Raw genomic sequence first — 12,473 nt, 5'->3', positions numbered from 1 at the left:
GTAAAAAAGTATATTAATTGTTAATGTATTGATTATTTGATTTTATGTTTCATTGCTATTTGTACTGTAATGAAGTGTGTAATTTATTATAAATGTGATATTTTATGCAATGAATAAATAGGACTATTTAATATCATAGTCATGGCCTTAAGTGTGCTATTCAATAAACATTATAGATATGTAAACAAAACGGTTTTCTTGTTTTGTTGTTGTTGTTGCGTGATAACGTGACACTTAAGTGAGGTATAACCCGTTTTTTTATTAAGACGCACCGAACCTTATCATGCGTATTTATATTTCTAGACTGTGGAAACCCGACACCCATAAACGGTATCGCATCATACACAGATACAACTTTGGGTGCAGTAGCATTGCTATCCTGCAGTGTCGGATATGTTCATAGCGGACAGTCGGCGATCGAATGCTTAAATACCGGAGAATGGAACGGCAGTGCTTTATGTACTATACAAGGTTTGTATAATAAGACAATACATTTAAACGTTATGTAAAACATTTATATTTTTCAAATGCATGTATATGGCAATAATCACGCACTTCTAATACAATTAAGAATAATGTTTGGACAACCAAAGAATAATTCTTTTAATTTCTGAAAAAAAAGTTCATTTATTATTTTGTTTTTATATCTTTTGGAGTACCACATTCACCAATGAAATTGATTGCGACGCTGTTGTAGAAATAAGGATTGACAATGTAAATACTCCTTATACTTATTTTAAAGATTGTGGCGTCTTGTCGGTGCCAAACGCAGCGACGCATGCGCCGAAAGGAAACTCTTTCGGGTCATACGCGTTGATGTCCTGCAACGCTGGGTATACAATTGTGGGGCCAACTATTGCCATATGCGAGAGTTACGGAAACTGGAGTGCGTCACCCACCTGCGTTAAAATAAGTATGTATATTATGGTCAATGTGGCATGCAATATATACGAACTTGTTTGTTATATTCTTGTGTTTGATTTTCAATATTAACGTTGATGATTATGAGTCTGTTAATTAATTGAGGGTTACATTCGATTTATGTACCGCAGACTTCAATGTCTGTATTAATTAAATATAAAATCGTGTGTGTATGTTTTTATGCCCCCGAAGGAGGGCATATAGTGATCGGACCGTCCGTCCGTCTGACCGTCTGTCCGTCCGTCTGTCCGTCTGTCCTTCCGTCACACTTTGCGTTTAGGATTTGCGTTTAGATTTCAAAAAAATGCTGATAACTTCTATGTCGATTCAGATAGCAACTTGATATTTGGCATGTATGTGTATCTCATGAAGCTGCACATTTTGAGTGGTGAAAGGTCAAGGTCATCTTTCAAGGTCAAAGGTCAAATATATGGCTTCAAAGCGGCGTAGGAGGGGGCATTGTGTTTCTGACAAACACATCTCTTGTTGTTAATTTTATAGTATCTGTAAGTTATGCTTACATCTCGGTTAAAACGCTGCCTAACTCTTTCCGACATTTCGTCTAATAGCAAAAAGAATTGTCCTTTTAGATTGTAGTGATCCATCGCCTCTGAACGGCGATGTAAACGTGACCACCTTCGAGTTTGGGACAGTGGCCAACGTGAGTTGTTCTGATGGTTATACAATTGTTGGCACGGCTGAGATTACATGTGGCAGTGATGGAACATGGACCGACAATCCTGTCTGTGACCCTTTAGGTACGTTCTGTCTGCATATGCTTTACCTTTAGTTTAAACCATTTTCTGAACCAATTATTTTTATGTTCTTTGTCTCGCTGAAATGTTACGTCAATGGATCGCCGATTATGTTCTCACTTTGTCGCCTGTACGTTATTGTAATGCTTACATGGATGGTTATGATGTAAGAATACACATATTTAATAGATTGTGGGAACGTTTACTTGGCAAACGGCGTTGCAGTCTACAATAAGACAACATATGGATCTCAGTTGATGTATAGGTGCAATACAGGATATAGTCTAAATGGAAGCGTCACAGCACACTGTACGCCTAGTGGATGGAATGGTTCTGCAGAATGCAACATAAGAGGTAGGTTATTCATTATATTTTGGAGTTGTTGCCAGCTTTAATCATTTATATGTTCATTGTGCGAAATAAATGAGAGATATGATATTAACAATAGTGTGTGTTTAACACAGTTATAAAACATAACGCTTGCATGCTTGTGGAATCAATTTCCACCGAATTGCATATAGTTGTTTTTTGGTGACATCCCATTTACGTACACAAATATTGCTTGTTACTTTCACATTAGAGCAAATGTTATGTTGCCGATGTGTTGTTTCTTTTCAGACTGCGGGGAAAAACTTGTATCCAATGGCTATGCAGAATCGCCGAGTGGCACTAAATATGGAGCTGTGGCCATTGTGATTTGTCATACGGGATATGAGGTCGGGGGAGATACGTTAATAACATGTCGAGAAAATGGCACCTGGAGTGATGAAGCTCTTTGTAATATCACATGTACGTGCAATTATTTATATTCTTCATGAAGAAAATACATATTTATCGTTAGACAGACATACATCTCGTACATAGTCACATTCCATGTAATTTTCATGGTAAAATAATATTTTATGTGACAATTAATGTCGTTTTACATATGAAAACATGTTTTTATTAGCAGTGTTTTATTAATTTGTTGTGTTTTTGAAAATAGAGTTATTATGTGTAAGGAATGCTAGAAATAATAGGATTATATGAATTAACTACTAGTATATATTTAATAACTTATTCGAATATTTTAGACTGTAAAGATCCAAAACCAGTAAACGGTAATTCGAATACAACGACTTTCGAGTATGGTTCTGTAGTGGAAGTGAACTGTGTTTCCGGCTATAACATCACAGGTCCATCAGTTATCACGTGTGAAGAATATGGCAAGTGGTCCGACAATCCAACATGTGATCCGTCAGGTATGTTTCCGTTTATATTTTTTTAAGTGTACCAGATGTTATATGTTAAATGCTGCTAAACTTGATTTGGGAGCTATACTATTGTAAGAACCATATTCACTATTTTGTTTAAAATGGAGTTTTAGTTATTGATAAGGAATGCAATGTTTTATTCGGGTATTCGATTTATTTACCGGGTTAAAGCACGCCCACTTTCTTTATATTGTTGTTTAGTTCATTTTTATAACGGTATTAAGTTTTGTGAAATAAATATAACCATATTATGAAGTTTTAAATAATTTTGTCTTGTTATTGAGTAAATGAATGACATTTTATAAATATGAGTTAATCGCATCATTGTGTACTACTTGTGAACATTATTCAAGAACGTGGATTGTTGCTTTGTCAATGTAAAAAAGTATATTAATTGTTAATGTATTGATTATTTGATTTTATGTTTCATTGCTATTTGTACTGTAATGAAGTGTGTAATTTATTATAAATGTGATATTTTATGCAATGAATAAATAGGACTATTTAATATCATAGTCATGGCCTTAAGTGTGCTATTCAATAAACATTATAGATATGTAAACAAAACGGTTTTCTTGTTTTGTTGTTGTTGTTGCGTGATAACGTGACACTTAAGTGAGGTATAACCCGTTTTTTTATTAAGACGCACCGAACCTTATCATGCGTATTTATATTTCTAGACTGTGGAAACCCGACACCCATAAACGGTATCGCATCATACACAGATACAACTTTGGGTGCAGTAGCATTGCTATCCTGCAGTGTCGGATATGTTCATAGCGGACAGTCGGCGATCGAATGCTTAAATACCGGAGAATGGAACGGCAGTGCTTTATGTACTATACAAGGTTTGTATAATAAGACAATACATTTAAACGTTATGTAAAACATTTATATTTTTCAAATGCATGTATATGGCAATAATCACGCACTTCTAATACAATTAAGAATAATGTTTGGGCAACCAAAGAATAATTCTTTTAATTTCTGAAAAAAAAGTTCATTTATAATTTTGTTTTTATATCTTTTGGAGTACCACATTCACCAATGAAATTGATTGCGACGCTGTTGTAGAAATCAGGATTGACAATGTAAATACTCCTTATACTTATTTTAAAGATTGTGGCGTCTTGTCGGTGCCAAACGCAGCGACGCATGCGCCGAAAGGAAACTCTTTCGGGTCATACGCGTTGATGTCCTGCAACGCTGGGTATACAATTGTGGGGCCAACTATTGCCATATGCGAGAGTTACGGAAACTGGAGTGCGTCACCCACCTGCGTTAAAATAAGTATGTATATTATGGTCATTGTGGCATGCAATATATACGAACTTGTTTGTTATATTCTTGTGTTTGATTTTCAATATTAACGTTGATGATTATGAGTCTGTTAATTAATTGAGGGTTACATTCGATTTATGTACCGCAGACTTCAATGTCTGTATTAATTAAATATAAAATCGTGTGTGTATGTTTTTATGCCCCCGAAGGAGGGCATATAGTGATCGGACCGTCCGTCCGTCTGACCGTCTGTCCGTCCGTCTGTCCGTCTGTCCTTCCGTCACACTTTGCGTTTAGGATTTGCGTTTAGATTTCAAAAAATGCTGATAACTTCTATGTCGATTCAGATAGCAACTTTATATTTGGCATGTATGTGTATCTCATGAAGCTGCACATTTTGAGTGGTGAAAGGTCAAGGTCATCTTTCAAGGTCAAAGGTCAAATATATGGCTTCAAAGCGGCGTAGGAGGGGGCATTGTGTTTCTGACAAACACATCTCTTGTTGTTAATTTTATAGTATCTGTAAGTTATGCTTACATCTCGGTTAAAACGCTGCCTAACTCTTTCCGACATTTCGTCTAATAGCAAAAAGAATTGTCCTTTTAGATTGTAGTGATCCATCGCCTCTGAACGGCGATGTAAACGTGACCACCTTCGAGTTTGGGACAGTGGCCAACGTGAGTTGTTCTGATGGTTATACAATTGTTGGCACGGCTGAGATTACATGTGGCAGTGATGGAACATGGACCGACAATCCTGTCTGTGACCCTTTAGGTACGTTCTGTCTGCATATGCTTTACCTTTAGTTTAAACCATTTTCTGAACCAATTATTTTTATGTTCTTTGTCTCGCTGAAATGTTACGTCAATGGATCGCCGATTATGTTCTCACTTTGTCGCCTGTACGTTATTGTAATGCTTACATGGATGGTTATGATGTAAGAATACACATATTTAATAGATTGTGGGAACGTTTACTTGGCAAACGGCGTTGCAGTCTACAATAAGACAACATATGGATCTCAGTTGATGTATAGGTGCAATACAGGATATAGTCTAAATGGAAGCGTCACAGCACACTGTACGCCTAGTGGATGGAATGGTTCTGCAGAATGCAACATAAGAGGTAGGTTATTCATTATATTTTGGAGTTGTTGCCAGCTTTAATCATTTATATGTTCATTGTGCGAAATAAATGAGAGATATGATATTAACAATAGTGTGTGTTTAACACAGTTATAAAACATAACGCTTGCATGCTTGTGGAATCAATTTCCACCGAATTGCATATAGTTGTTTTTTGGTGACATCCCATTTACGTACACAAATATTGCTTGTTACTTTCACATTAGAGCAAATGTTATGTTGCCGATGTGTTGTTTCTTTTCAGACTGCGGGGAAAAACTTGTATCCAATGGCTATGCAGAATCGCCGAGTGGCACTAAATATGGAGCTGTGGCCATTGTGATTTGTCATACGGGATATGAGGTCGGGGGAGATACGTTAATAACATGTCGAGAAAATGGCACCTGGAGTGATGAAGCTCTTTGTAATATCACATGTACGTGCAATTATTTATATTCTTCATGAAGAAAATACATATTTATCGTTAGACAGACATACATCTCGTACATAGTCACATTCCATGTAATTTTCATGGTAAAATAATATTTTATGTGACAATTAATGTCGTTTTACATATGAAAACATGTTTTTATTAGCAGTGTTTTATTAATTTGTTGTGTTTTTGAAAATAGAGTTATTATGTGTAAGTAATGCTAGAAATAATAGGATTATATGAATTAACTACTAGTATATATTTAATAACTTATTCGAATATTTTAGACTGTAAAGATCCAAAACCAGTAAACGGTAATTCGAATACAACGACTTTCGAGTATGGTTCTGTAGTGGAAGTGAACTGTGTTTCCGGCTATAACATCACAGGTCCATCAGTTATCACGTGTGAAGAATATGGCAAGTGGTCCGACAATCCAACATGTGATCCGTCAGGTATGTTTCCGTTTATATTTTTTTAAGTGTACCAGATGTTATATGTTAAATGCTGCTAAACTTGATTTGGGAGCTATACTATTGTAAGAACCATATTCACTATTTTGTTTAAAATGGAGTTTTAGTTATTGATAAGGAATGCAATGTTTTATTCGGGTATTCGATTTATTTACCGGGTTAAAGCACGCCCACTTTCTTTATATTGTTGTTTAGTTCATTTTTATAACGGTATTAAGTTTTGTGAAATAAATATGACCATATTATGAAGTTTTAAATAATTTTGTCTTGTTATTGAGTAAATGAATGACACTTTATAAATATGAGTTAATCGCATCATTGTGTACTACTTGTGAACATTATTCAAGAACGTGGATTGTTGCTTTGTCAATGTAAAAAAGTATATTAATTTTTAATGTATTGATTATTTGATTTTATGTTTCATTGCTATTTGTACTGTAATGAAGTGTGTAATTTATTATAAATGTGATATTTTATGCAATGAATAAATAGGACTATTTAATATCATAGTCATGGCCTTAAGTGTGCTATTCAATAAACATTATAGATATGTAAACAAAACGGTTTTCTTGTTTTGTTGTTGTTGTTGCGTGATAACGTGACACTTAAGTGAGGTATAACCCGTTTTTTTTATTAAGACGCACCGAACCTTATCATGCGTATTTATATTTCTAGACTGTGGAAACCCGACACCCATAAACGGTATCGCATCATACACAGATACAACTTTGGGTGCAGTAGCATTGCTATCCTGCAGTGTCGGATATGTTCATAGCGGACAGTCGGCGATCGAATGCTTAACGACCGGAGAATGGAACGGCAGTGCTTTATGTACTATACAAGGTTTGTATAATAAGACAATACATTTAAACGTTATGTAAAACATATATATTTTTCAAATGCATGTATATGGCAATAATCGCGCACTTTTAATACAATTAAGAATAATGTTTGGACAACCAAATAATTCTTTTAATTTCTGAAAAAAAGGTTCATTTATTATTTTGTTTTTATATCTTTTGGAGTACCACATTCACCAATGAAATTGATTGCGACGCTGTTGTAGACATCAGGATTGGCAATGTAAATACTCCTTATACTTATTTTAAAGATTGTGGCGTCTTGTCGGTGCCAAACGCAGCGACGCATGCGCCGAAAGGAAACTCTTTCGGGTCATACGCGTTGATGTCCTGCAACGCTGGGTATGCAATTGTGGGGCCAACTATTGCCATATGCGAGAGTTACGGAAACTGGAGTGCGTCACCCACCTGCGTTAAAATAAGTATGTATATTATGGTCAATGTGGCATGCAATATATACGAACTTGTTTGTTATATTCTTGTGTTTGATTTTCAATATTAACGTTGATGATTATGAGTCTGTTAATTAATTGAGGGTTACATTCGATTTATGTACCGCAGACTTCAATGTCTGTATTAATTAAATATAAAATCGTGTGTGTATGTTTTTATGCCCCCGAAGGAGGGCATATATTGATCGGACCGTCCGTCCGTCTGACCGTCTGTCCGTCCGTCCGTCCGTCTGTCCTTCCGTCACACTTTGCGTTTAGGTTTTGCGTTTAGATTTCAAAAAAATGCTGATCACTTCTATGTCGATTCAGATAGCAACTTGATATTTGGCATGTATGTGTATCTCATGAAGCTGCACATTTTGAGTGGTGAAAGGTCAAGGTCATCTTTCAAGGTCAAAGGTCAAATATATGGCTTCAAAGCGGCGTAGGAGGGGGCATTGTGTTTCTGACAAAAACATCTCTTGTTGTTAATTTTATAGTATCTGTAAGTTATGCTTACATCTCGGCTAAAACGCTGCCTAACTCTTTCCGACATTTCGTCTAATAGCAAAAAGAATTGTCCTTTTAGATTGTAGTGATCCATCGCCTCTGAACGGCGATGTAAACGTGACCACCTTCGAGTTTGGGACAGTGGCCAACGTGAGTTGTTCTGATGGTTATACAATTGTTGGCACGGCTGAGATTACATGTGGCACTGATGGAACATGGACCGACAATCCTGTCTGTGACCCTTTAGGTACGTTCTGTCTGCATATGCTTTACCTTTAGTTTAAACCATTTTCTGAACCAATTATTTTTATGTTCTTTGTCTCGCTGAAATGTTACGTCAATGGATCGCCGATTATGTTCTCACTTTGTCGCCTGTACGTTATTGTAATGCTTACATGGATGGTTATGATGTAAGAATACACATATTTAATAGATTGTGGGAACGTTTACTTGGCAAACGGCGTTGCAGTCTACAATAAGACAACATATGGATCTCAGTTGATGTATAGGTGCAATACAGGATATAGTCTAAATGGAAGCGTCACAGCACACTGTACGCCTAGTGGATGGAATGGTTCTGCAGAATGCAACATAAGAGGTAGGTTATTCATTATATTTTGGAGTTGTTGCCAGCTTTAATCATTTATATGTTAATTGTGCGAAATAAATGAGAGATATGATATTAACAATAGTGTGTGTTTAACACAGTTATAAAACATAACGCTTGCATGCTTGTGGAATCAATTTCCACCGAATTGCATATAGTTGTTTTTTGGTGACATCCCATTTACGTACACAAATATTGCTTGTTACTTTCACATTAGAGCAAATGTTATGTTGCCGATGTGTTGTTTCTTTTCAGACTGCGGGGAAAAACTTGTATCCAATGGCTATGCAGAATCGCCGAGTGGCACTAAATATGGAGCTGTGGCCATTGTGATTTGTCATACGGGATATGAGGTCGGGGGAGAAACGTTAATAACATGTCGAGAAAATGGCACCTGGAGTGATGAAGCTCTTTGTAATATCACATGTACGTGCAATTATTTATATTCTTCATGAAGAAAATACAAATTTATCGTTAGACAGACATACATCTCGTACATAGTCACATTCCATGTAATTTTCATGGTAAAATAATATTTTATGTGACAATTAATGTCGTTTTACATATGAAAACATGTTTTTATTAGCATTGTTTTCTTAATTTGTTGTGTTTTTGAAAATAGAGTTTTTATGTGTAAGTAATGCTAGAAATAATAGGATCATATGAATTAACTACTAGTATATATTTAATAACTTATTCGAATATTTTAGACTGTAAAGATCCAAAACCAGTAAACGGTAATTCGAATACAACGACTTTCGAGTATGGTTCTGTAGTGGAAGTGAACTGTGTTTCCGGCTATAACATCACAGGTCCATCAGTTATTACGTGTGAAGAATATGGCAAGTGGTCCGACAATCCAACATGTGATCCGTCAGGTATGTTTCCGTTTATACTTTTTTTAAGTGTACCAGATGTTATATGTTAAATGCTGCTAAACTTGATTTGGGAGCTATACTATTGCAAGAACCATATTCACTATTTTGTTTAAAATGGAGTTTTAGTTATTGATAAGTAATGCAATGTTTTATTCGGGTATTCGATTTATTTACCGGGTTGAAGCACGCCCACTTTCTTTATATTGTTGTTTAGTTCATTTTTATAACGGTATTAAGTTTTGTGAAATAAATATGACCATATTATGAAGTTTTAAAAAAATTTGTCTTGTTATTGAGTAAATGAATGACACTTTATAAATATGAGTTAATCGCATCATTGTGTACTACTTGTGAACATTATTCAAGTACGTGGATTGTTGCTTTGTCAATGTAAAAAAAGTACATTAATTTTTAATGCATTGATTATTTGATTTTATGTTTCATTGCTATTTGTACTGTAATGAAGTGTGTAATTTATTATAAATGTGATATTTATACAATGAATAAATACGACTATTTAATATCATAGTCATGGCCTTAAGTGTGCTATTCAATAAACATAATAGATACGTAAACAAAACGGTTTTTATGTTTTGTTGTTGTTGTTGCGTGATAACGTGAAACTTAAGTGTGGTATAACCCGTTTTTTTATTAAGACGCACCGAACCTTATCATGCGTATTTATATTTCTAGACTGTGGAAACCCGACACCCATAAACGGTATCGCATCATACACAGATACAACTTTGGGTGCAGTAGCATTGCTATCCTGCAGTGTCGGATATGTTCATAGCGGACAGTCGGCGATCGAATGCTTAATGACCGGAAAATGGAACGGCAGTGCTTTATGTACTATACAAGGTTTGTATAATAAGACAATACATTTAAACGTTATGTAAAACATATATATTTTTCAAATGCATGTATATGGCAATAATCGCGCACTTTTAATACAATTAAGAATAATGTTTGGACAACCAAATAATTCTTTTAATTTCTGAAAAAAAGGTTCATTTATTATTTTGTTTTTATATCTTTTGGAGTACCACATTCACCAATGAAATTGATTGCGACGCTGTTGTAGACATCAGGATTGGCAATGTAAATACTCCTTATACTTATTTTAAAGATTGTGGCGTCTTGTCGGTGCCAAACGCAGCGACGCAAGCGCCGAAAGGAAACTCTTTCGGGTCATACGCGTTGATGTCCTGCAACGCTGGGTATACAATTGTGGGGCCAACTATTGCCATATGCGAGAGTTACGGAAACTGGAGTGCGTCACCCACCTGCGTTAAAATAAGTATGTATATTATGGTAAATGTTGCATGCAATATATAAGAACTTGTTTGTTATAATCTTGTGTTTGATTTTCAATATTAACGTTGATGATTATGAGTCTGTTCATTAATTGAGGGTTACATTCGATTTATGTACCGCAGACTTCAATGTCTGTATTAATTAAATATAAAATCGTGTGTGTTTGTTGTTATGCCCCCGAAGGAGGGCATATAGTGATCGGACCGTCTGTCCGTCTGTCTGTCCGTCTGTCCGTCTGTCCTTCCGTCACACTTTGCGTTTGGGTTTCGCGTTAAGGTTTCGAAAAATGCTGATAACTTCTATGTCGATTCCGATAGCAACTTGATATTTGGCATGTATGTGTATCTCATGAAGCTGCACATTTTGAGTGGTGAAAGGTCAAGGTCATCATTCAAGGTCAAAGGTCAAATATATGGCTTCAAAGCGGCGCAGAAGAGGGCATTTTTATCTGACAAACACATCCCTTGTTTTTAATTTTATAGTATCTGTAAGTTATGCTTACATACCGGATAAAACGCTGCTGAACTCTTTCTGACATTTCGTCTAATAGCAAAAAGAATTGTCCTTTTAGATTGTAGTGATCCATCGCCTCTGAACGGCGATGTAAACGTGACCACCTTCGAGTTTGGGACAGTGGCCAACGTGAGTTGTTCTGATGGATATACAATTGTTGGCACGGCTGAGATTACATGTGGCAGTGATGGAACATGGACCGACAATCCTGTCTGTGACCCTTTAGGTACGTTCTGACTGTATATGCTTTACCTTTAGTTTAGCCCATTTTCTGAACCGATTATTTTCATGTTCTTTTTCTCGAGAAAATATTACGTCAATGGATCGCCGATTATGTTCTCACTTTGTCGCCTGTACGTTATTGTATTGCTTACATGGACGGTTATGATGTAAGAATACACATATTTAATAGATTGTGGGAACGTTTACTTGGCAAACGGCGCTGCAGTCTACAATAAGACAACATATGGATCTCAGTTGATGTATAGGTGCAATACAGGATATAGTCTAAATGGAAGCGTCACATCACACTGTACGCCTAGTGGATGGAATGGTACTGCAGAATGCAACATAAGAGGTAGGTTATTCATTATATTTTGGAGTTGTTGCCGGCTTTAATCATTTATATGTTTATTGTGCGAAATAAATGAGAGATATGATATTAACAATAGTGTGTGTTTAACACAGTTATAAAACATAACGCTTGCATGCTTGTGGAATCAATTTCCACCGAATTGCATATAGTTGTTTTTTGGTGACACCCCATTTACATACACAAATATTGATTGTTACTTTCACATTAGAGCAAATGTTATGTTGCCGATGTGTTGTTTCTTTTCAGACTGCGGGGAAAAACTTGTATCCAATGGCTATGCAGAATCGCCGAGTGGCACTAAATATGGAGCTGTGGCCATTGTGATTTGTCATACGGGATATGAGGTCGGGGGAGATACGTTAATAACATGTCGAGAAAATGGCACCTGGAGTAGTGAAGCTCTTTGTAATATCACATGTACGTGAAATTATTTATATTGTTCATGAAGAAAATACATATTTATCGTTGACAGACATACATCTCGTACATAGTCAAATTACATTTGATTTTCATGGTAAAATA

General features: G+C 35.8%; 2 protein-coding genes across 2 annotated transcripts in view; one reads left to right on the top strand and one right to left on the bottom strand.

Moving 5' to 3' along the window:
* LOC127849664 (sushi, von Willebrand factor type A, EGF and pentraxin domain-containing protein 1-like) overlaps positions 1 to 12,275 on the top strand; it is a 46,634-nt gene extending 34,359 nt beyond the window's left edge. The window contains exons 30-40 of the mRNA XM_052382412.1: positions 1,512 to 1,679; positions 2,295 to 2,465; positions 2,852 to 2,917; positions 4,817 to 4,984; positions 5,600 to 5,770; positions 6,157 to 6,222; positions 8,121 to 8,288; positions 8,904 to 9,074; positions 9,461 to 9,526; positions 11,415 to 11,485; positions 12,198 to 12,275. Coding sequence (XP_052238372.1) covers positions 1,512 to 1,679; positions 2,295 to 2,465; positions 2,852 to 2,917; positions 4,817 to 4,984; positions 5,600 to 5,770; positions 6,157 to 6,222; positions 8,121 to 8,288; positions 8,904 to 9,074; positions 9,461 to 9,526; positions 11,415 to 11,485; positions 12,198 to 12,275 — 1,364 coding nt within the window. The remainder of the gene's footprint in view (positions 1 to 1,511; positions 1,680 to 2,294; positions 2,466 to 2,851; positions 2,918 to 4,816; positions 4,985 to 5,599; positions 5,771 to 6,156; positions 6,223 to 8,120; positions 8,289 to 8,903; positions 9,075 to 9,460; positions 9,527 to 11,414; positions 11,486 to 12,197) is intronic.
* LOC127850240 (uncharacterized) overlaps positions 1 to 12,473 on the bottom strand; it is a 155,941-nt gene that overhangs the window by 78,113 nt on the left and 65,355 nt on the right. The gene's annotated exons all lie outside the window — the stretch shown is intronic.

This window comes from Dreissena polymorpha, chromosome 11, assembly GCF_020536995.1.
Source record: "Dreissena polymorpha isolate Duluth1 chromosome 11, UMN_Dpol_1.0, whole genome shotgun sequence".
NCBI classification, from domain to species: Eukaryota; Metazoa; Mollusca; class Bivalvia; order Myida; family Dreissenidae; genus Dreissena; species Dreissena polymorpha.
The sequence above is the reverse complement of the archived record's forward strand: the minus strand, read 5'-3'. Positions and strand labels throughout refer to the sequence as shown.